This window comes from Gorilla gorilla, chromosome 5, assembly GCF_029281585.2.
Source record: "Gorilla gorilla gorilla isolate KB3781 chromosome 5, NHGRI_mGorGor1-v2.1_pri, whole genome shotgun sequence".
Classification (NCBI taxonomy): Eukaryota; Metazoa; Chordata; class Mammalia; order Primates; family Hominidae; genus Gorilla; species Gorilla gorilla.
This window is the reverse complement of record NC_073229.2, coordinates 141,616,810-141,639,223: the sequence shown is the minus strand read 5'-3', so window position 1 is coordinate 141,639,223 and position 22,414 is coordinate 141,616,810. Positions and strand designations below refer to the sequence as shown.

The following is a 22,414-nucleotide window of genomic DNA, read 5'->3' as shown; positions in this document are numbered from 1 at the left end:
ATAAATTCCACAGAGCTGCTATTCATCAGAAATTCAAATCAGCAGATTGTTACTGGGAGAGCTTTCTACCCTAAGCTCCCTGGAAAGTCAGGGTTTCAGGCGTCCTGGATCGCAAGCAGCTCCTGAGGTGGGATGAGGGACAGGATGTGATGTTTTCAAGAACCTTGTTTCTGAAGGACTTGCTCCTTTCTTCTTAGACCACTTGTTCTTCCTTCATCTTTGTTTTCTTCCAGTTAGCCCTTAGGCGTCATTTTATTTCATGATGCACAACACCTCTCTTGTCCTATATTTAAAGCAGGCATTCTCTAGTGTTCCAAAGCATGGGCATTTAGCAAAGGCTTTAAGTTTTAGCAGCAAGTCATTTCAGTTGCTTTCTTTTAGATCATTCCTATTTTTCTCTGTATCATCAAATCATCTCTTCTTATTACTTAAATTTTTTATTTTTATTTTTTTGATACATGGTCTCCCTCTGTCACCCAGGCTGGAGTCCAGTGGTGCGATCATGGCTCACTGCAGTCTCAACCTCTTGGACTCAAACATTCCTCCCACCTAAGCTTCCCAAGTAGCTAGGACTACAAGCATGCACCCACCATGACAGACTAGTTTTTTAAATATTCTGTTCAGATGAGGTTTTGCCATGTTGGCCAGGCTGGCTTTGTACTACTGGGCTCAAGTGATCCTGCTGCCTTAGCCTCCCAAAGTGCTGAGATTACAGGCGTGAGCCACCATGCCTGGAAAATCATCTCTTCTTTACCTTCCTTGGGCTTCATAAGCCAGGATGCCAGTGCCTCTAAGGTGCTGGTTATTACAGGACTGGCACATAGGATGTGCCTGTTGAATGCTTGCTTGAGGTGGGCAAACTGTTTAATTTATAACAATCAGCCTTTGGGGTGAAGACAGAATTCTGTGCAGTATTTTTCAAGTCCCACATCACTGCCTTTTTCTGTTCTTCTGGATGTTTTCCTCCCTCAGTATTCCCCTCATCCAGAGTCTCTGAGGGGGTGACTTTGTGGGAGGAATAAAATGGAATGTTTTTAAAGTGCCTTAGCATGGCTTAACTATGATACCTCAAAATTGGCATCACCGTACCACTCATTTTTTGTTGCACTTGAACGAAAAGAGTTATACGAAGTTACAAATGTTAGGGGAGTTTGGGCCAAGCATTTCTGGAGAGGAGTTTCTGTGTGGGAGAACAGTCATAGTCTTAAATGGCTGAATCAATTTCAGGAGGAGAGAATCAAGAAGGGCTTTTGGCCACTACTGTCTAGCCTAACGCTCAGGGAGGGAAGGGGGTGGCAGTGCAAAATTTGGAAATATTCCTTGTTCCTCCTTCCACAGGTCAGAAGGAAGTCATGCAGAACTCACCTGCAAGGGATCCAGAGAGCTCAACAGGCTGCTGAATTTAATTTCACAGAAGAATGAAGAAAACTCAGGAGAATAGAAAATTAACCTAAGATCAAAGGAGCTGAGGGAAACTGCCAAACTTGTATTTCTAGTAGGGACCATTTTTGGAATTTGTTGTTGTATTTAACTTTGAGAAATATCTATGAAACCCAATGAAATACATTTAAAAAGTTAGCAGAACTTAAGGAGTTTCTTTTAAAAGTAAAAATTTACATTAGTAGCTGATTATACACACACACACACACACACACACACATACACACACACACCACCTAAAACCACAGTGTATGGTTTATTAATGTATTTATTTGATAAATATGTATTGAATGTTTGTTGAATTGGATCATATACAATTGACTTTTTTTTTTTTTTTTTTTTGAGACAGGGTCTCTCACTCTGCCACCTGGGCTGGAGTACAGTGGGATGATCACGGCTCACTGTAGCCTTGACTTCCTGGGCTCAAGTAATCCTCCTGTTTCAGCCTCCCAAGTAGCTAGGACCACAGGCATGCACCACCATGCCTTGCTAATGTTTTCTGTTTTTTCTAGAGACAGGGTCTTGCTATGTTGCCCAGGCTGGTCTCGAATTCCTGAGCTTAAGTTATCCACCTGCCTCTGCCTCCAAAAGTGCTGGGATTACAGGCATGAGCCATTGCACACAGCCTAAAATTGACTTTTTGTAAGGTCAAGATGTTGGTCTATTGGCCATTTCACATGGTTGAACCTATCAGCCAAAATTGTTCAAGGAATCAGCAGTGAAATCCTCTCTAATCTCAGGGGATTTACAATCTAGGGTGAAATAAATCCTTTAAATAAATAATCAAAAAGTTATATAAGACAATAAAATAATTATAAGTGTGGCAACTGTAGGCAAAAAGAGCATGCAAGGAGCCCTAAGACCATACAATGAAGAAACAACTTAGTTTTTGGGGTTGGAAAAGGTGCCCCTGGGGAAGTGATATGAGGGATGGGTGGGATGAATCTGCTGGGGAGGGGGGTGGGCTTTCCAGGCAGTGGAGATTTATGGGAAAGGCTCACAGGGGAGGGAAGGACCAGAAGGAGTCTGGCTGGTTGGAGGGTGATGTAAGAGAAGAAGGTCGGAGAGGGAGAGCGTGACCAGGTAGGCCGAGGAAGTCCTTGTACACCACATCAACTTTAGGGATTTCAGAGATTGTTCTAAGGAAAATGGAAAGGCACCAAAATTTTTTTTTTTTTTTTTGAGGCGGAGTCTCGCTCTGTCGCCCAGGCTGGAGTGCAGTGGCGCCACCTCGGCTCACTGCAAGCTCCGCCTCCCGGGTTCAGGCCGTTCTCCTGCCTCAGCCTCCCGAGTGGCTGGGACTACAGGCGCCCGCCACCACGCCCGGCTAATTTTTTGTATTTTTAGTAGAGACGGAGTTTCACCATGTTAGCCAGGATGGTCTCGATCTCCTGACCTCGTGATCTGCCTGCCTCAGCCTCCCAAAGTGCTGGGATTACATGCGTTAGCCACCAAAATGTTTTAAGAAGGGGAAGAACTGATCTTTACACAGTGTGTTGGTATAGAATTAGATCTGGTAGACTGCCATGTTGAAATTTCCAAGTGTTGCAGTAAGATCCGAAGAGAATGAAGTGTCCAGAGTTTGAGTTGGTGTCCAGCAACTCAAGTCTTGGGAGAGCAAAAAAATGTGTACCTGCCCTTCTAGATAAGAGTATTCACTCCTGATGAGGCCAGTGCTTGTCCTGGGGACCACAGGCCAGCTATCTTAACACAGCTCTCACAGCTGGGTCTCTTGAGACCCATTTCCAGGCTCTCTTGTTCCCCTGGGAATCCCTGACTATTCAGTTCCCAGAGGAAGAGACAGAAGCAGAGGTTTAGGAGGCAGGTGGGGTTAGGATGAGAACATAGTTTTCTTGTAACTTGAAGTAAGTGGCTTGGGCTATACCAGCTATTGAGAAATCTTCTTGAAATCAATTGAGCAAGGGTTTTGGAGTGAATATTACAGTAAGAATTCAGGGCAGATATAAAAGCAACTAGAAAAGCACAAAAATGCCTACACTAGCTGTGTCATCTGCACTACATATGCTATGGGAACATATAGCTGTGTTGGCTGTGGACAGTAAACTGTAGTTGAGCAAGACCGTTTAATATCTGGGACAAACTTTACTGGTAAATAAAGGCCATGTGCTCCTGAGGTTTAATTGGGACACATCCTGCATTTGTTAGTGAAATAAGCTCCCAGAAAAATAGATAGAATTTTTGGGGGATATTTTTGACATTAAAACTTTACTCATTTGATAGTTATATTCATCATCCATGAACATTTTTGGAACATCCAGAACATCCAAGTTGTTAGGCTTCATCTTTTGTTGTTAACATTTTATATTCTTCTTGCTTCTGTTATGGTATATCAATTGAGAAGTTCTTGACTAAGAATTAAAATAACAAACTGAAAATATCTTAACACAAACCTGAGCTCACTTAAAGAAGTCTGAAAGTTGGTGGATCCAGTGTTAATTTTTAGTTGATTTTTATATTAAAAATGTTATAGAGTAAAATCCTAAGTTTGCATGAATTTAAAACCAAAACTGGAAATACGAAGAAAACTTGAGCTCCTGCAAAGCTCAAAGCTCAAAACTCAAAGCCCGCATCCGGAGATGGCATCACCTCCACTTAACTCTTAATGCTTTTCTACTGTTAGGGTTCTCCCAGGGAGAAGATTCAAAGACACAGTGCTCAATAATCCTGTCAACACAGTGGTCTTCATGATTAGAAAGGACAACTGAAGTCTAGTTTTTCACACATATTAAAGTGATTTAGTTAGGATTAACTTTTCAGAATTCTAGTGATCAGGGAAGAATAGCCTGATTAAACTGATTGACCTAATGATATGTTTTTAGGTAAATAAGAAAGCCCCAATTCGAGCTCATAGGGACAATTTTAGTTCCCCAAAAACCAAAGCTTAGCATACTAACCAAGACCTACTCAGTCTTAGATCTCTGTTTTAGTAACTCCTTTGAAATATAGGCAGTAGATCTCATGTATTCTGGGAATAACCTAATACAATGTAAATTAAATAAAATTGAAAACATTTTATTTAACCCAATGTATCAAAATATCATTAAATATGTAATCAATATTAACAATTGAGATAGCTTACACTTACAGGATGTCCCAATTCGTACTAGCAACCTGTCAAATGCTTAGTTGCCACATGTGACTAGTGGCTACCCTACTGGACAGTGCAGCTGTAGAAGGTTAAAAATTGAAGAGAAAGATTAGAAACTAGATTATAGGAAGAGAACAAGAGATGTGCCAGTGACTCTAGGAATCTAAGCCTATTATTAAATATTTATTTAAGAAGTGTTATTATTACGATGGATAATAATAGACTTAAAATATTGCCATTACCCCTGAAAGCTTTATTCACATTCCGAAACCGAGAGATGTTTAGTTATAGCAACCCTTAGAATGCAGTTTCCTGTAGTTCAGGGATTGTTTCTCCTCTGTGTTTGATCATTGGTTTTTGTTTTTATTTTTTGTGGTGGTAGGGGTTATTCTAAACTTCGAAGTCATAGTTATGCATAAAATAAATTTCCTCCTTAAAAGGAGCAGGACCGTTCGAATGAGATATTCCAGCCTCCTAAAAAGAAAAGAATACTAATGACTCATTTAAAACATCATCTGGCTAATGGCAGCTTAATATTAAGGTTAGGGTTATGAACTTTAGGGTCAAATAAACTTAGGTTTCATTTCCAATTCTGCTACCTCCTATCTGTGTGTACCTGAGAAACTTTTTAAACCTCTTTGTGCTTCAGTTTTCTCAACTGTAAATGGATATGCTAACAATTATTTTATTGAGTCTTAAGAGAATGGAACAAGATAATGCTTATAAACCATTCTCCAGTGAGTAGTAAATACTCATTAATTTTAAGTTAAGAGAACATGCCTCATGTCTGTTTCAAAATGGCTATGATTCTGTGTCAAAGGCAGAAACAATCAGAACCATTCTGAATTACATGTATATTTCAAAACAAGGGAATTAAACTTTGATACGTTATGTAAAAATTTAAATAGCTGATATGGTTTGGCTGTGTCCCCACAGCCAAATCTCGTCTTGAATTCCAATGTGTTGTGGGAGGCACCTGGTGGGAGGTAATTGAATCTTGAGGACGGGTCTTTCCCGTTCTGTTCTCATGATAGTGTATAAGTCTCATGAGATCTGATGGTTTTGAAAAGGGGGAGTTTCCCTGCCCAAACTCTCTTTTTGCCTGCTGCCATCCATGTAAGATATGACTTGGTCCTCCTTGCCTTCCGCCATGATTCTGAGGCCTCCCCAGCCACGTGGAACTGTAAGTCCATTAAACCTCTTTTTCTTCCCGGTTTCAGGTATGTCTTTATCAGCAGCATGAAAACAGACTAATACAATAGCATATCTTCAAAATTCCTATTGCAGACTCTCTTTTCCTTAATAATCACCTTTTAAATAGGAATCTTGAAAGAAGCTCCCAAAGCAGTTTACTTCCCACTCACTAGGCAGGCAATGGGCACACAAGCCTGCTTTCTTGATGATACTGCAGCTCTGCACTGAGGTCCACTCTCTAGACTCTTTCATATTAATGTTCAGGTGCCTGTGGTTTGCACTAACCTGCTTTCGAAGCCAAGTCTTTAAGAGTAAAGTAAATATTGTATTGTTATATGTTGGAGGAATTTTGCAACCATTTTGCATTGTGAAATTTTGTATCAAAGGGTACAATTGAAAACTTTGTCTGAAATGTATGTTGCAATATTTGCAAATGCAGACTAGCTGATTGAAGAAAGAAATGCGGAACTTTGCTAAGTCTGAAGGCATGATTTCCTACTCCTTCATCTTCTATGAGTTTAAATAGTACTTCTATCATTGTGATAGAACTTCGAAAATGAGACACTTTATGCTTACTTGTGATCTTTAAGTGGTCAGAGTGCTCTCATTGAAAACGTGAGAAATGCTGATAAACTTTTTCATTAAATATAAATAGCTACAAAAATTTGTGTAGATGTTTTAAATTTGTGAGCAGATAACCTCGTTGACTTAGGAAAGACTAATTCATGGTTTTAATTAAAATCATAAACTTAATATCTCACTAATAATAAACAAAATTGTGTAAGGGGTAAGTAATGTTATTATATTTAAAATAGCAGCCTGCACACCTAGCCCTCAGTGCCTACAAGCCTGTCCTTTTTTCTCTTTAATACTTTTCACCAAATAATAACTTACATGTTTTACTTGCTTATGTCTGCCCTGTCCTCCCCCAGCCCTACCCAGATGAGGACAGGGATTTTTATCTGTTCAGTTCACTGCTGTCTTCACAGTGCCTTGCAGTCTTTGGCAAATAGCAGGCAATAAATAACTGTTGAATCTTTATGTGACAAATCATTATGACTAATTTACCCTCTAACTTGAACAACATGAACTTCTAAAATTACAAAATTTTAAAACATGTGAGGTAATTTATTAGGAATTTCCCATGTGGCGGGTACCAACATTTTGAGGTTGAATCAGTTATTGCCTCCATTTACAGATGAGAAATTTGAGGCAGACAGAACTTAAGTAACTCCTGTGGTCACTTAGCTTATAAGTGGTGACATCAGGGTTGGACATTGACTAATATGGGAGTCCATGGCATAATTACTGTGTAATTTCTAGGAGATGGTGTCAGATGAAATAAGTAGGAGGCCATTGCCCTGAGGATATCTCCATTCTTTAAGTTTTTATGTAATACACTGCAATATAACTTAGTACTTAAATAAATAAACAATTTAGGAGCACACTTTTGTAACAAACAGTTGAGCTTCAACCAATCATAGGCTGCAACTGATCAGACCATGCTCCAATAAGTCGAAAGACTCATCACACCATGCCCAAATAAGGCAACTGTCTAGCTGTAGTCAATCAGATGATTTATATACTTTCTTCAGTGTTCAGCCTATAAAAGCTTATTGTTCGTGCTGCTGGGTGGAACTCTCTGAACCTCTCCTGGTTCTGAATGCTGCCTGATTCATGAATCATTCTTTGCTCAAATAAACTCTGTTAAATTTAATTTGCCTTAAGTTTTTTTTTTTTTTTTTTTTAACATTTTTTTAACAATGGAAAAGGTGAGGGCTTTAGTGTTACAGGCCTGATGTACGGGATAAGAGAAATAAAGTGCATCAAAGTATCTAACAACATGTTCTACCACCTGATAAACTCTCCATACATGTTAAAGTTCAAGAACCATTTCTTGATTTGTCAAGAACCTCACTTTAACACTGCAATAATGTTTGAAGCAAAGAAACCTGAAAGATTCTCATTCTTCTTGTTCCTAGATGAACTTTTTTTTTTTTTTTGAGATGGAGTCTTGCTCTGTCACCCAGGCTGGAGTGCAGTGGTGTGATCTCAGCTCACTCCAAGTTCCGCCTCCCAGGTTCACGCCATTCTCCTGCCTCAGCCTCCCGAGTAGCTGGGACTACAGGCGCCTGCCACCACACCCGGCTAATTTTTTGTATTTTTAGTAGAGACGGGGTTTCACCGTGTTAGCCAGGATGGTCTTGATCTCCTGACCTCGTGATCCGCCCACCTCCGTCTCCCAAAGTGCTGGGATTACAGGCGTGAGCCACCGCGCCCGGCCTCCTAGATGAACTTTAAGGTAACTTGGAAGGATAGTTTTTTAGTCTGAAGTTGGTATTCAGAATTGATTTTGTGCTCAGACTAATTAGTCATAAATGGTAAACAACCATAAATGATGTATTTAGTAGGGTTTCCTTCTTTTCGCCTAAGACTTGGTTCTCATGGGTAAAAGTTTCTGTCCCCATCCCCTTGACCCAGTCCCATCTCTCATTGAGGTTCTCTGCCTCCATGAGCCTCATCAATAATCTCCTTGCTATCTCTGTCCACCAGATGTTCCTTGACAGTTGCTTTTCATTTTTCTGTCCATATAGTCATGCCTAGAGTAAGAGTTTGAAACAGCAGTGATTCTGGCCCGAGAGGGGGATGGTAGTGGAGGTGGGTAGTCTGCACAGTGACTGGTGCTGCAATGGTATCCTGTAGGATTCATGGGCCTCAGTATACTGGGAGTGGAGAAACTGCATAGAGAACATGGTTGGGGGTATTCACGAGGAAGAAAAACAGTGAAAACCCTATTTCAACTTTGGCTCCTGTATCTCTGGAGCCTGGGAGATAAAGAAAAGGCTGAGAAGCCTGGCTTTGCTTTGGAAAATCTCTTACCTTTACCACTAAAGCAGTTTTCACTTCAGGGCTACCTTTAGGTAAAATGTTTAGAGGGTCATCCAGTATCTGGGCTCAATTTCTAGAAATAGCTCCCATTAAGACACACAATGTCTTTTAGTCTACTATTAAATTTAAAAGACTCAAAAATGCAAATACTTGGGATAATTAAATAAAAGGCAATGCTTTTGTTAAGACGAAGAGTTAAGGGGGCAATGGATGTCTAGAACGAGCAATGGTAGGTTGCACTGAATCTACGGATAGCAGGGTCGAGATAAACCATAGGGATATCAGTGCATGAGGCACAAGTAATATTCTTGGAGACTAGCGGTTCTGATGCAGAAAATTCAGCTAGTAGCCAATGAATGAGAACCAGTCATCAGTATGCAGATTATTTGTGAAGATACAAATTTGGATGTGTCTAACAGAAGTTTATGGAACCCTGACTCTGGCCAGAGACTCAGCAGTTGGAAATGAGTCACAAGGCTAAAATGAGAAATTGAGCCAAATTGATCCAATACAATCTTCATCTATGGAGTGAAGGTGCCTTAAATTCTGACCCATGGCGGCAATGAGAGCCCAAACCTGGGGGCACAGATGAGCTACCTGTTGGAGGTGTCGCTTGAGAGAAGCTGGGGTCTATGCATGCTGGGAATCAGGGGAACAGACAAAAGATTTCATGAAATTTGTATAAACAAATCTGTAAACATGATACAGGAAGTAATAAAATTACTGCTCTTATTGTAGCATTTGTCTTGCAGAAAATATATAAACTAGGGAAATCTGTGAAGACACAGAAGTTTTCATTTTTTAAACCACTCAGAGAAAAATATTTTGGTATATTTCTATCAATGTTTTCTACCTTATTTTACATAGATGAGACCATTATCATAAAAATATATGGTTTTATATACAGTTATTCATCACTTAATGATGAAGTACATTCTAAGAAATGCATTGTTAGGCAATTTTGTGTGAACATCATAGAGTGTACCTTCACAAACTTAGATGGTATAGCCAACTACATGCCTAGGCTATATGGTATAGCCTATTGCTTCTAGGCCACAAACCTGTATAGCATGTTACTATATTGGATGATGTAGGCAATTGTAACACGATGATAAGTATTTGTGCATCTAAATATATTTAAACATAGAAAAGGTACAGTAATATATGGCATACAAGATAAAAAAGGGTACACATGTACAGGGCACTTACCATGAATGGAGCTTGCAGGACTGAAAGTGGATCTAGGTAATTCAGTGAGTGAGTGGTGAGTGAATATGAAGGCAAAGGATGTTCTTGTACATTACTACAGACTTTATAAACACTGTATACTTCAGCTGCACTAAGTTTATAAAAATATTTTTCTTTCTTCAATAATAAATTGACCTTAGCTTACCATAAAAACTTAAAAAAAGTTTTGACTCTTGTAATAACACAGCATAAAACACATACATTGTACAGTTGTCCAAAAATATTTTCTTTATTTATATCCTTATTCTATTAGGTTTCTTCTATTTAATTTTTTTAATTTTTATTTTTTACTTTTAAAACTTTCTTGTTAAAAACTAGAACATAAACGCATTAGCCTAGGCTTACATGGAATCAGGATCATCAATATCTCTGTCTTCCACCTCCAGATCTTGTCCCATTGAAAAGTTTTCAGTGGTAATAACACAAATGAAGCGGCCATCTCTTTTAACAAGGCCTTCTTCTGGAATACCTTCTGCCTAAGGACCTACCTAAAGCCGTTTTATAGTTAACCTTTGTTTTTTTATTAAGTAGAAGGAGCATACTCTAAAATAATAAAGTATAGTTTAGTAAACACATAAACCAGTACATAGTTCTTTATTATCATTATCAAGTATTATGTACTCTACATAATTGTATATGTAATACTTCTATACAACTAGCAGTGCAGTAGGTTTATTTACACCAGCATCAAGTATTATGTACTCTACATAATTGTATATGTAATACTTTTATGCAACCAGCAGTGCAGTAGGTTTATTTACACCAGCATCACCACAAACACATGAGTAATACTTTGCACTACGATGTTATGACAGCTACAACGTCACTAGGCAATAAGAACTTTTCACTTCTATTACAGCTAATGGGACCACCTCCATATATCTGGTCCGTCATTGACTGGAACGTCATTAGGTGGCTTATGACTGCACTTCCTTTTACTTAATATCATAGCATTAATTTCCTCAAGTCATTAAAAATTCTTCATGAAACTGATTTTTTTTTTTTAAACAAGTTCTCACTCTGTCACCTAAGCTGGAGTGCTCACTGCACCCTTCGCCTCCCAGGCTCAAGTGATCCTCCTACCTCAACCTCCCAGAGACTGATTTTTAATGACTATTAAATATACTCATTCAAAGAAAGAGCAACCACTTAAAATCCAGCCTTTTAGAACTTAAGGCTTCTGAAAAAGCTCCAGACTTGAAAGTGGCAGGGAAAAATGTTCTGAATAATAATAACAACAATGACGATGATAAAAACATCCCCTGAGCACTCAGAAGTAAATATTTGAGGACAGTAAAAAAATAAAAAGACCCTAAATTATGCCTTTTACAATGTGAGTTTATTTTTCATCATGTCATGCAAAAGCCATGCTGTGATTGATCCCATTGTCATCTTCAAGCCTCAGGGATGGAATGCAGAGAACAAGAATGTCAAATAGCCCACTTTTGCATTTTAACAACCAAGTTCCTAGCCTAAAATAACTTTTTAATTTAAAAATTATATAGCATTAACAAATTGCAGACCAAAAACTAAACTTATTATCTGTTTTCAGATTCTGTTATTCTAGGCTGGAACATTGGCTTTTAAAACTCAAATACTAATTATTTAATATTTTTGTTCTTTGCACTCTATGGCATCACCTCTTCCCCAAGGCATAAAGATGAGATACACTGGGTGTAAGGAACTTAAATGAGGACAATATTAGGTGGGATATCTTGGGATATCATTGATTAATATCACAAAATATTCCATGAGAGAAATACTTATTGCTCTGGTGATGTTCAGTGTATCTGTGTTTTGGCCGATTTCAAGGTTCAACCTATGGTAGACCATGACCAGGCTTGTAGTGGGCCTGATACTGCAGTAAGACATGATGGCAAGAGAAAGAAATAAAGGGCATCCAAATTGGAAAGGAGGAAGTCAAATTGTCTCTCTTTGTAGATGACATGATCTTATACATAGTAAAACCTAAACACAACCACAAAACTCTTGGAACAGATAAACACATTTGGTAAAGTGGCAGGATACAAAATCAATATACGAAAATTGGTAACATTTCTATACATTAACAAAGAACTAGCTGAAAAGGAAATCAAGAAGGCAATCTCATTTACAATAGCTACAAAAGAATACCTAGCAACAAATTTAACCAATGAGGTGAAATACCGTTACAAGGAAAACTACAAAACACTGATGAAAGAAATTGAAGAAGATACACAAATAAAAAGACATCCCACGCTCATGGATTGGAAGCATATTGTTAAAATGACCATACTATCCAAAGCAATCTGCATTCAATACAATCCATATCAAAATATCAGTCATTTTTTATAGAAATTAGGAAAAACAAACCTAAAACTTGTATGGAACCACAAAAGACCCCCAAATAGCTAAGGAAATCCTAAGCAAAAAGAACAAAGCTGAAGGCCTCACACCACCAGACTTCAAAATATACTACAAAGCTCTAGTAACCAAAACAGCATTGTACTGTCATAAAAACAGACACATAGACCAGTGGAACAAAATAGAGATCCCCAAAATTACTTCATATATGTATGAAGTACATATATATATATGTATGAAAGTACATACATATATTTATGAAAGTACATACATATATGTATGAAAGTACATATATGTATGAAGGACATACATATATGTATGAAGGACATACATATATGTATGAAGGACATATATGTATGTATGAAAGTACATACATATATGTATGAAAACTAGATATTCATATGTAGAAGAATAAAACTAGACATACACCTCTCACTCTACACAAAAATCAACTCAAAATGAATCAAAGACCTAAATGTAAGACCCCCAAACTATAAAATTACTAAAATAAAATGTAGGAGAAATACTTCAGGACATTGGTTTTAAAAAAACACTCTATGAATAAGAGCCCAAAAGCATAAGCAACAAAAACAAACAAATGGGGTTATATCAAACTAAAAACTTTCTGCACAGCAAAGAAAACAATCAACAAGTGAAAAAATAACCTACAGAATGGGAGAAAACATTTGCAGACTATTCATCTGATAGGGAATTAGTATTCAGAATATATAAGAAACTCAAACATCTCCACAGCAAAAAATCAAACAATTTGATTTAGAAAATGGGCAAATGATCTGAGAAGACATTTCACAGAAGACATACAAATGGCCAACAAATATATGAAAAAATGCTCAATATCATTAATCATTAGGGAAATGCAAATAAAAACCACATTGAGATATCATGTCACTCCAGGTAGGATGGCTATTATCAAAAAGACAAAAAATAACAATGGCTGGCGAGGATGTGGAGAGAAGAGAACTCTTATACACAATTGGTGGGAACGTAAACTAGTAAAGTCACCATGGAAAACAGCTTGGAGTTTCTTAAAAAAAAACTATAAATGGAACTACTACCATATGATCCAGCAATCTCACTATTGGGCATTTATCCAAAGGAAGATCATCAGTATATTAAAGAGACATCTTCATCCACATGTTTATTGCAGCACTATTCACAACAGCCAAGATATGAAATCAACCTAGGTATCCAACAACAGATAAATAGGTAAAGTAAATGTGGCATATATACACAATGGAGTACTATTCCACCATAAAAAGAATGAAATTCTGTCATTTGCAGCAACATGGATGGAATTAGAGGACATTAGGTTAAGTGAAATAAGCCAGGAACAGAAAGCTACACACTGTATGTTCTCACTTAAATGTGGAAGTGAGTTAAAAAAAGTTGATGTAATAGAAGTAAAAAGTAGAAAGAAAGAAAGATATGAGAGAGTGGGAAGGGTACGGAGAACAGAGGGGTAGAGAGAGATTTGTTAAAGAATACTAAATTACAGCTAGATAGGAGGAATAAGTTCTAGTGTTCTATACCATTGTAAGATGACTATAGTTAGCAACAATATATTACATAGTTTCAAATAGCTAGAAGGAGGATTTTGAATGTTCCCAACACAAAGAAATGATAAATGTTTGAGATGATGAATATGTTAATTACCCTGATCTGATCACTACACATTATGTGTAAGAAACATCACTATGTACCCTATAAATTGTGTCAATTAAAAAAAGAGAGAAATGATGGCAGACGTGTGCGCTTGAGTAAGAATTTTCTTGCATGTCAAATTCTTAGTTCTTGAATGTTGACATGGCTCCTCTCTAGCCTAATGGTAAAAAGTCAGTGGGTCCATATTCGGGGCTCTTTTTTATGACTGTACAATCTAACTTCCCTTGGGTCATATGGTATTTCTTGCATACAACTGAGTCTGAGGATATACACTTTATATTTTCAATGCATATAATTTCAGAATTCATAATGTATCTGATGACATAAAATCGATTCTGTTGCTAACCAGTTGTAGTGCTCATCCCAAGGAAGCAAGATTAGAATTAGATGATGGGAACCATTTTAACAATTTGCTCTTTCACAAAGCTACCTCACTGAAAAAGTTTATGAAAAAGGCCATTGTTTCAGAATGTAATCTCTTAATTGTAGAATTGATCCTATGGAAAATTTGATTTATTATAAGGGATTGTGCAGAAGTTTCAGTCTTGTTTGTTAGGACAACATTTTAATACTTTCACCTAAAATTTTGTTCAGACACTTCAGAGGAGCTTGCTTCGTCTGAACTTTTGTGGTTTATTTAGAATATCTTATTCTAACTTGAGATAAAGTAGGAGGCTTTTTAAGTCTTATGTTTCAAATCATAGTGCAGAATATTTTAAAAATTGTTATTTTTCAATTTATTTTTGAATCTCTAATGCTCATGGTACAAAATTCAACCATAATAACTAGGTAATCAGTAAATCTTTTCCTTTCTCCCTTGAGGAGACCACCAGTTGCGTGTAAACTATGACCCTCTACCCCAATGTTGGCTTACTATACAGGCAATCTTTATCTTGCATGGTCATGCATAAAAATGTGTAAGCTGGCCAGGCGCAGTGGCTCATGACTGTAATCCCAGCACTTTGGGAGGCCAAGGTGGGTGGATCACCTGAGGTTGGGAGTTTGAGATCAGCCTGGCCAAAATGGAGAAACCCCGTCTCTACTAAAAATACAAAATCAGCCGGGTGTGGTGGCACAAGCCTGTAATCCCAGCTACTCGGGAGGCTGAGGCAGGAGAATTGCTTGAACGCTGGAGGCGGAGGTTGTGGTGAGCAGAGATCGTACCATTGCACTCCAGCCTGGGTGACAGAGTGAGACTCTGTCTCAAAAAAAAAAAAAATTGTTTGAAAATATCCACTTCTTGTTGTAGACTCTTACTGTACACACAACTATAAATATTTTTCCTATTTAAACGAAAAAGGAAAAATATAATAAGAGATTTGAAAAGTCTGGACATTTCTTTCCCAACAAATATTAAAGGCAACATCTTCAAAACAAGATATTATACTGAAAGGACTGTTATATTTTAAAGACAAGATCACTGCTTCATAGTTTCTCTTTAAAAAATTTAAAAAAACTATATAGCTGTGTTAATCAAAATGCATATTTTGTACAATGATATTTGCACGTGTCATGGTAACTTCACATTAAAAAACATACAATGAAATGCATAAAAAAATAAAAAGCAAGAAACTAAATCATATCACCAGAGAAAATAATCTTCACTAGAGGAAGACAAGAATGAAAGAAAGAAGACCAAAAAACAATATGAAAAGAACAAAATGACAGGTGTAAGTCCTTACTTGTCCATAATAACCTTAAATGTCAATGGGCTAAACTCTCCAATCAAAAGACATAGACTGGCTGAATGAATGAAAAAAAAAAAGCAGTTGATCTTCTGCCTACAAGAAACACACTTCACCTATAAAGATACACAGAGATGGAAAATAAAGGATTGTAAAAAAATATTCCATGCCAAGAGCAGGAGTAGCTATACTTATATCAGACAAAATAGAATTCAAGACAAAAGCAATAAGAAAAGAAGTAGGTCACTATATAATGATAAAGGGGGTCGGCTCAGCAAGAGGATACAACAATTTTAAATATATATTCACCCAACACTGGAGCACCCACATATATAAAAGAAATATTATTAGAGCTAAGGAGAGAGAGAGAGACTCTAACACAATAATAGCTGGAGACTTCCACACCTCACTTTCAGCATTGGACAGATCATTCAGACAGAAAATCAACAAAGAAACATCAGACTTAATCTGCAATATAGATCAAATGGATCTAATAGATATTTATAGAACATTTCATCCAAGGGCTGCAGAATACACTTTTTTTTTTTTTTTTTTTTTTTTTGAGACAGAGTCTCACTGTGTCGTCCAGGCTGGAGTGCAGTGGCGCAATCTCAGCTCACTGCAAGCTCCGCCTCCTGGGTTCACACCATTCTCCTGCCTCAGCCTCCCGAGTAGCTGGGACTACAGTCACCCACCACCATGCCCAGCTAAGTTTTTGTATTTTTAGTAGAGATGGGGTTTCACCATGTTAGCCGGGATGGTCTCGATCTCCTGACCTCGTGATCCACCCGCCTCAGGCTCCCAAAGTGCTGGGATTACAGGCATGAGCCACCGCGCCCAGCCAGAATACACATTATTTTCCTCAGCACATGAATCGTTCTTAAGGATAGGCCAGATGTTAGGTCACAAAATGAACCTTAAAACATTAAAAAAAATTGAGATAATATCAAGCATCTTCTCTGACAAAAATAAAACTAGAAATTAATAACAAGAGAAATTTTGGAAACTATTCAAATACATAGAATTTAAACAATATGCTCCTGAACGATCAGTGAGCCAATGAAGAAATTAAGAAGGAAATTGAAAAATTTCTTGAAACAAATGATAATGAAAACACAATATACCAAAATCTATGGGATACAGCAAAAGCAATAGTAAGATAGAATTTTATAGCTCTAAGTACATCAAAAAAAAAGGAAAAACTTCAAATGACAATCTAATGATGCATTTTAAAGAACTAGAAAAGCAAGAGCAAACCAAACCCAGAATTAGTAGAAGAAAAGAAATAATAAAGATCAGAGCAGAACAAAATGGAAAAAACAAAAAAAAAGAAACAAAGTTTCTTTTTTTTTTTGAAAAGTTAAACAAAATGGACAAACCTTTAGCCAGTTTAAGAAAAAAAGAAAGAAGATCAAAATAAATAAAATCAGAAATGAAAAAGGAGACATTACAACTGATATCTGCGGTGTTCAAAGGATCGTTAGTGGCTACTCTGAGCAACTATATGCTAATAAATGGAAACATATAGAAGCAATGGACAAGTTCCTAGATACACATAACCTGCCAAGATTGAACCAGGAAGAAATCCAAAACCTGAGCAGACCAATAACAAGTAATGAGATTGAAGCTGTAATAAAAGTCTCCCAGTAAAGAAAAGCCTGAGACCTAATAGCTTCACTGCTGAATTCTAGCAAACATTTAAAGAAAAACTAATACGAATCCTACTCAACTTATTCTGAAAAACAGAGAAGGAGGGAATACTTCCAAACTTATTCTATGAGGCCAGTACTTCCCTGATACTGAAACCAGATAAAGACACACCAAAAAAGAAAACTACAGGCCAATCTTTGATACATATTGATGCAAAAGTCCACAACTAAATACTAGCAAATTGAATTCAACAATACATTAGAAAGATCATTCATCATGACCAAGTGGGATTTATCCCTGGGATGGAAGGATGATTCAACATATACAAATCAATCAGTGTGCTACATCATATCAAAAGAATGAAGGATCAAAAGCATATGATCATTTTAATTGATGCTGAAAAAGCATTTGGTAAAATTCAACATCCCTTTATGATAAAAACCCTAAAAAAAACACTGGGGATAGAAGGAACATACCTGAACATAATAAAAGCCATATATAATCTACCCACAGCTAGTATTATACTGAATGGGGAAAAACTGAAAGCCTTTCCTCTAAGGTCTGGAACATGACAAAGATGCCCACTTCACCACCGTTATTCAACACAGTACTGGACATCCCAGCTAGAGCAATCAGACAAGAGAAAGATATTAAGGGCATCCAAATTGTAAAGGAGGAAGTCAAATTGTTCTTGTTTGCAGATGACATATCTTACATTCTGAGAAACCTGGAGACTCCAAAGGAAAACTAGTAGAACCGATAAACAAATTTAGTAATTCAGTAGTAGCATTTCTGTATGTCAAGAGTGAACAATCTGAAAAAGAAATCAAGAAAGTAATTCCATTTACAATAGCTACAAATAAAATTAAGTATCTAGGAATTAACCAAAGAAGTGAAAGATCTCTGTAATGAAAACTATAAAACACTGATTAAAGACATTGATTAGGACACATAAAAAATGGAAAAACATTCCATGTTCATTAATTGGAAAAGTCAATATTGTTAAAATGTCCATACTCCCCAAAGCAATCTACAGATTCAATGCAATCCCTATCAAAATACCAATGACATTCTTCACAGAAATAGAAAAAAACAATCCTAAGATTTATATTGAACCACAAGAGACCAAGAATAGCCAAAGCTATCCTAAGCAAAAGAACAAAACTGGAGGAATTACATTACCTGACTTCAAATTATACTACAGAGCTATAGTAACCAAAACAGCGTGCTACTGGCATAAAAATAGACACACAGATCAGTGAAACAGACTAGGGAACCCAGAAACAAATCCACACACCTACAGTAAACTCATTTTTGACAAAGATGCCAAGAACATACACTGGGGAAAAGACAGTCTCTTCAATAAATGGTGTGGGGAAAACTGGATATCCATATATAAAGGAATAAAACTAGACCCCTATCTCTCTCCGTATACAAAATTCAAATCAAAATGGACTAAAGACTTAAATCTAAGACCTCAAACCATGAAACTACTACAAAAAACATTGGGGAAATCTCCAGGACATTGGTTGGGGTAAAAATTTCTTGAGCAATACCCAACAAGCACAGGCAACCAAAGCAAAAATGGACAAACGAGATCACATCAAGTTAAAAATCTTCTGTACAGCAAAGGATACAATTAACAAAGTAAAGAGAAAACCCACAGAATGGGAGAAAATATTTGCAAACTACCCACCAGACAAGGGATTAATAACCAGAATAAATAAAGAGCTCAAACAACTCTATAGGAAAAAAATCAAATAATCCAATCAAAGGATAGGCAAAAGATTTGAATAGACATTTCTCAAAAGACATACGAATGACAAACAGGCATATGAAAAGGTGTTTAACATCATTAATCATCAGAAAAATGCAAATCAAAACTACAGTGGGATATCATCTTACCCAGTTAAAATGGCTTATGTCCAAAAGACAGGCTATAACAAATGCTGGTGGCAATGTGGAGAAAAGGAAACCCTTGTATATTTTTGATGAGAATGTAAATCAATACAACCACTATGGAGAACAGTTTGGAAGTTCCTCAAAAAACTAAAAATTGAGCTACCATATGATCTAGAATTCTACTGCTGGGTATATGCCTAAAAGAAAGAAAATCAGTATATCAAAGAAATATCTGCATGTGAATGTTTATTGCAGCACCGTTCACAATAGCTAAGATTTGGAAGCAACCTAAGTATGCATCAACAGATGAATGGGTAAAGAAAATGTGGTACATATACACAATGGAGAACTATTCAGCCATATTTAGTCACGTCCAACAACATGGATGGAACTGGAGATTACTACGTTAAGTGAATTGAGCTAGGCACAGAAAGGCAAGCATTGCATGTTTTCACTTATTTATGGGATCTAGAAATCAAAACAATTGAATTCATGGACAAAGAGAGAATAAGGATGGTTGCCAGAGGCTGGGAAGGGTAGTGGTGGGTGGGGTGGGGGATGGGAGATGGGGACAGTTAACGGGTACAAAAAATGTAGAAAGAATAAATAAGACCTACTATTTGATAGCACAACAGGGTGACTACAGTCAATAATAACTGTACATATTAAAATGACTTAGAGCGTACTTGGATTGTTTGCAACTCAGTGGATAAATGCTTGAGGGGATGGACACCCCATTCTTCATGATGTGCTCATTTCACATGGCATGTCTGTTTCAAAACATCTCCCGTACTCCATAAATACATACACCTAGTATGTACCCACAAAAATTAAAAAACAAACAAACAAAAATCCAATCAAAAGACGTTCAGCTCAAAACAAAACCTCATTCATGTGTTACTCATAGGGAGAACCTTATATCATTAAGAAAAGGTTAAGTTACATTTAGTATAATTTATTTAAGAAAACAAGGAGGTTGGCGTGTTGTACCGTGGTGGCTCACGCCTGTAATCTTAGCACTTTTGGAGGCCGAGGTGGGCGGATCACGAGGTCAAGAGATCGAGACCATTCTGGGCAACATGTTGAAACCCCGTCTCTACTAAAAATACAAAAATTAGCTGGGCATGGTGGCGGGCGCCTGTAGTCTCAGCTACTCGGGAGGCTGAGGCAGGAGAATCGCTTGAACCCGGGAGGCGGAGGTTGCAGTGAGCCGGGATCATGCCACTGCACTGTAGCCTGGACGACAGACAGAAATTCAGTCTCAAAGAAAGAAAGAAAGAAAGAGAGAGAGAGAGGAAGGAAGGCAGGCAGGAAGGAAGCTTGTACAATGTTTCCTTCTTAAGGCAGACACTTGAACATATCTTAGGTTTCTGGTAACTAGTTTCAGCTGTCTCGATAGACCTGATAAGGCAGTATTTTAGTTAATATGTAGTAAAGTTCTGAGAGTACTCTAACCAACTTCCTTGTTTTTAACTCTCTCCCAGGGTGTTTGTCTATTAATTTCAGCTTTGTTTGCTCTTAAATTTAAAAATATGTATTTGGCTTCTGAGTTCTGTTTTCTCTCTCAGTTGCATTGCTTGATTTGGGTGCCTCTGTTTTTTCAATAATTCTTTATTATAATAGTGCTACTGTTTGCTAAAGCATACGTGGTCAAAACCCAATTCCCTGCAGAGCTGAAAAGAGCTGGGAGAAGTAAGGTGGTGGACGACCCACTGAAATGTTCCAGTTTCAGACTGCATGTGTCACACCCTTGCTGAAATACAATTCGTTTTCTTTAATTTCCATGTGAAGTGCTCTTCTAAGAACTAACCTTTAGTCAGTGGGTGACTTTCTTTATGGGAGTAAAAGGAAGCTGTTATGAAATAGCTCTTATGGAACTGTTACAAGCTTTCAAGCATTCAAAGGTCTAAATGAAAAAGGCTAAGTATTATTTCAAAAGGCAAGTATATCCTAATATAGCAAAACAAACAAAACAAAATCCATCAGCTACTCCTCCAACTGAAGTGATGAAGCCCAAATAATTCATATAGCAAAATGGAGAAAATTAGACCGGCCATCTAAAAATCTGCCATTGGTGAAGTGATGAAGAACATTTACTGTCTTATTCCGAAACTTGTCAATTTTGCAGCTCTTGGCTGCCTATGGATTTCTGTGGTGCAGTGTACAGTTTTAAATAGCTGCCTAAAGTCGTGTGTAACTAATCTGGTAAGTCTCACAATCTAATATTTGTCTTTGCAGGAACTGGAATATGTAGAATTCAGCTTGTTGTAACTGATAGAATTGTTTTCTCTTTATGAGGAGTTTTCTTATGAGAAGTGGTGGCAACAAGGCAAGATAGATTATTTTTTCTTAAATAAGTTAGGAGCCCTTATAATTGCAGAAGTTAAAGCAGGCTATTTTATTTCTTTAGGGTACGTGGTCATATATTTTTTGGGCTAGAGGACTGGGTAAAGGAGGTTTAAATGGAATCAATTTTGCCAATTTTGCACACTTAACAAGTTTCTATTTAAACTTATTTATTACAAAGTCATTAGTAGTTGTCTTGAAACCTGAAATCGGTTTGGCCACAGGATAACGCCTGCTAATTCCAGCTGTGTAGGGAGCTGGATGAAAAAGGAAGCAGATACAGATGCCATGTAAAATAATATTATATTTTAAAGCAATAATTATTTGTACATGTATTTATTTCTGTTTGTGCATTTATTATTTTAATTAGTGAGTTTTTTATATGGAAATTCATGCTTTCATTCTCATTTCTGGGTGTCATCCCTTCTCTAACTATTGTACCATCTCTTTTCAGTTGTAATTTAGTTGTGCTTAAAACAGTCACTGAATTAACTTTAAAAACCAAGTACTCCATAGACAGAGAAAATGCACTCTTCCTGTCTAAAGACAAATAAAATATCATGATAGTTTGCATATGACCCTATCTATAGCCATACTTTTAAACATAATGCAAGTACTAAATATAGTATTCATTATATTATTCTAAAGTATTGGAGATAGAATTAAGTGGCAGATTAAAAAAGAAACTTGCGCTTATACACTTTTGATTTAAACTGTAGTTTAAAACACTACTTAGGTTTACCATGGTTAGTAGCATTTTTTAAAAAGTTTAGTATTTTATATAAATCTTTGCCAAAGACTTCATTGCCTTTAATATAGAATTGCATGCTTTAGTTTTTTATATTTGTAACCCAAACTTAAAAATGGAAGAATGGAACTACTAAATGTTTCAACTACTAAATGGAAAACTAAATGTTCTAAAAAA

The 22,414-nt window shown here is 36.9% G+C and overlaps 1 protein-coding gene across 2 annotated transcripts in view; it reads left to right on the top strand.

Annotated features, from left to right (window-relative positions):
* The first annotated feature begins 20,599 nt into the window (after positions 1–20,599).
* The window catches only part of ROS1 (ROS proto-oncogene 1, receptor tyrosine kinase), a 139,198-nt gene continuing 137,383 nt past the window's right edge, over positions 20,600–22,414 (top strand). The window contains exon 1 of one of the 2 annotated variants that reach the window (XM_055390703.1): positions 20,600–21,348. In XM_055390703.1, the coding sequence (XP_055246678.1) occupies positions 21,226–21,348 (123 nt within the window). In that variant the 5' untranslated portion in view covers positions 20,600–21,225. The remainder of the gene's footprint in view (positions 21,349–22,414) is intronic. The other variant, XM_055390702.2, reaches the window with a different exon arrangement.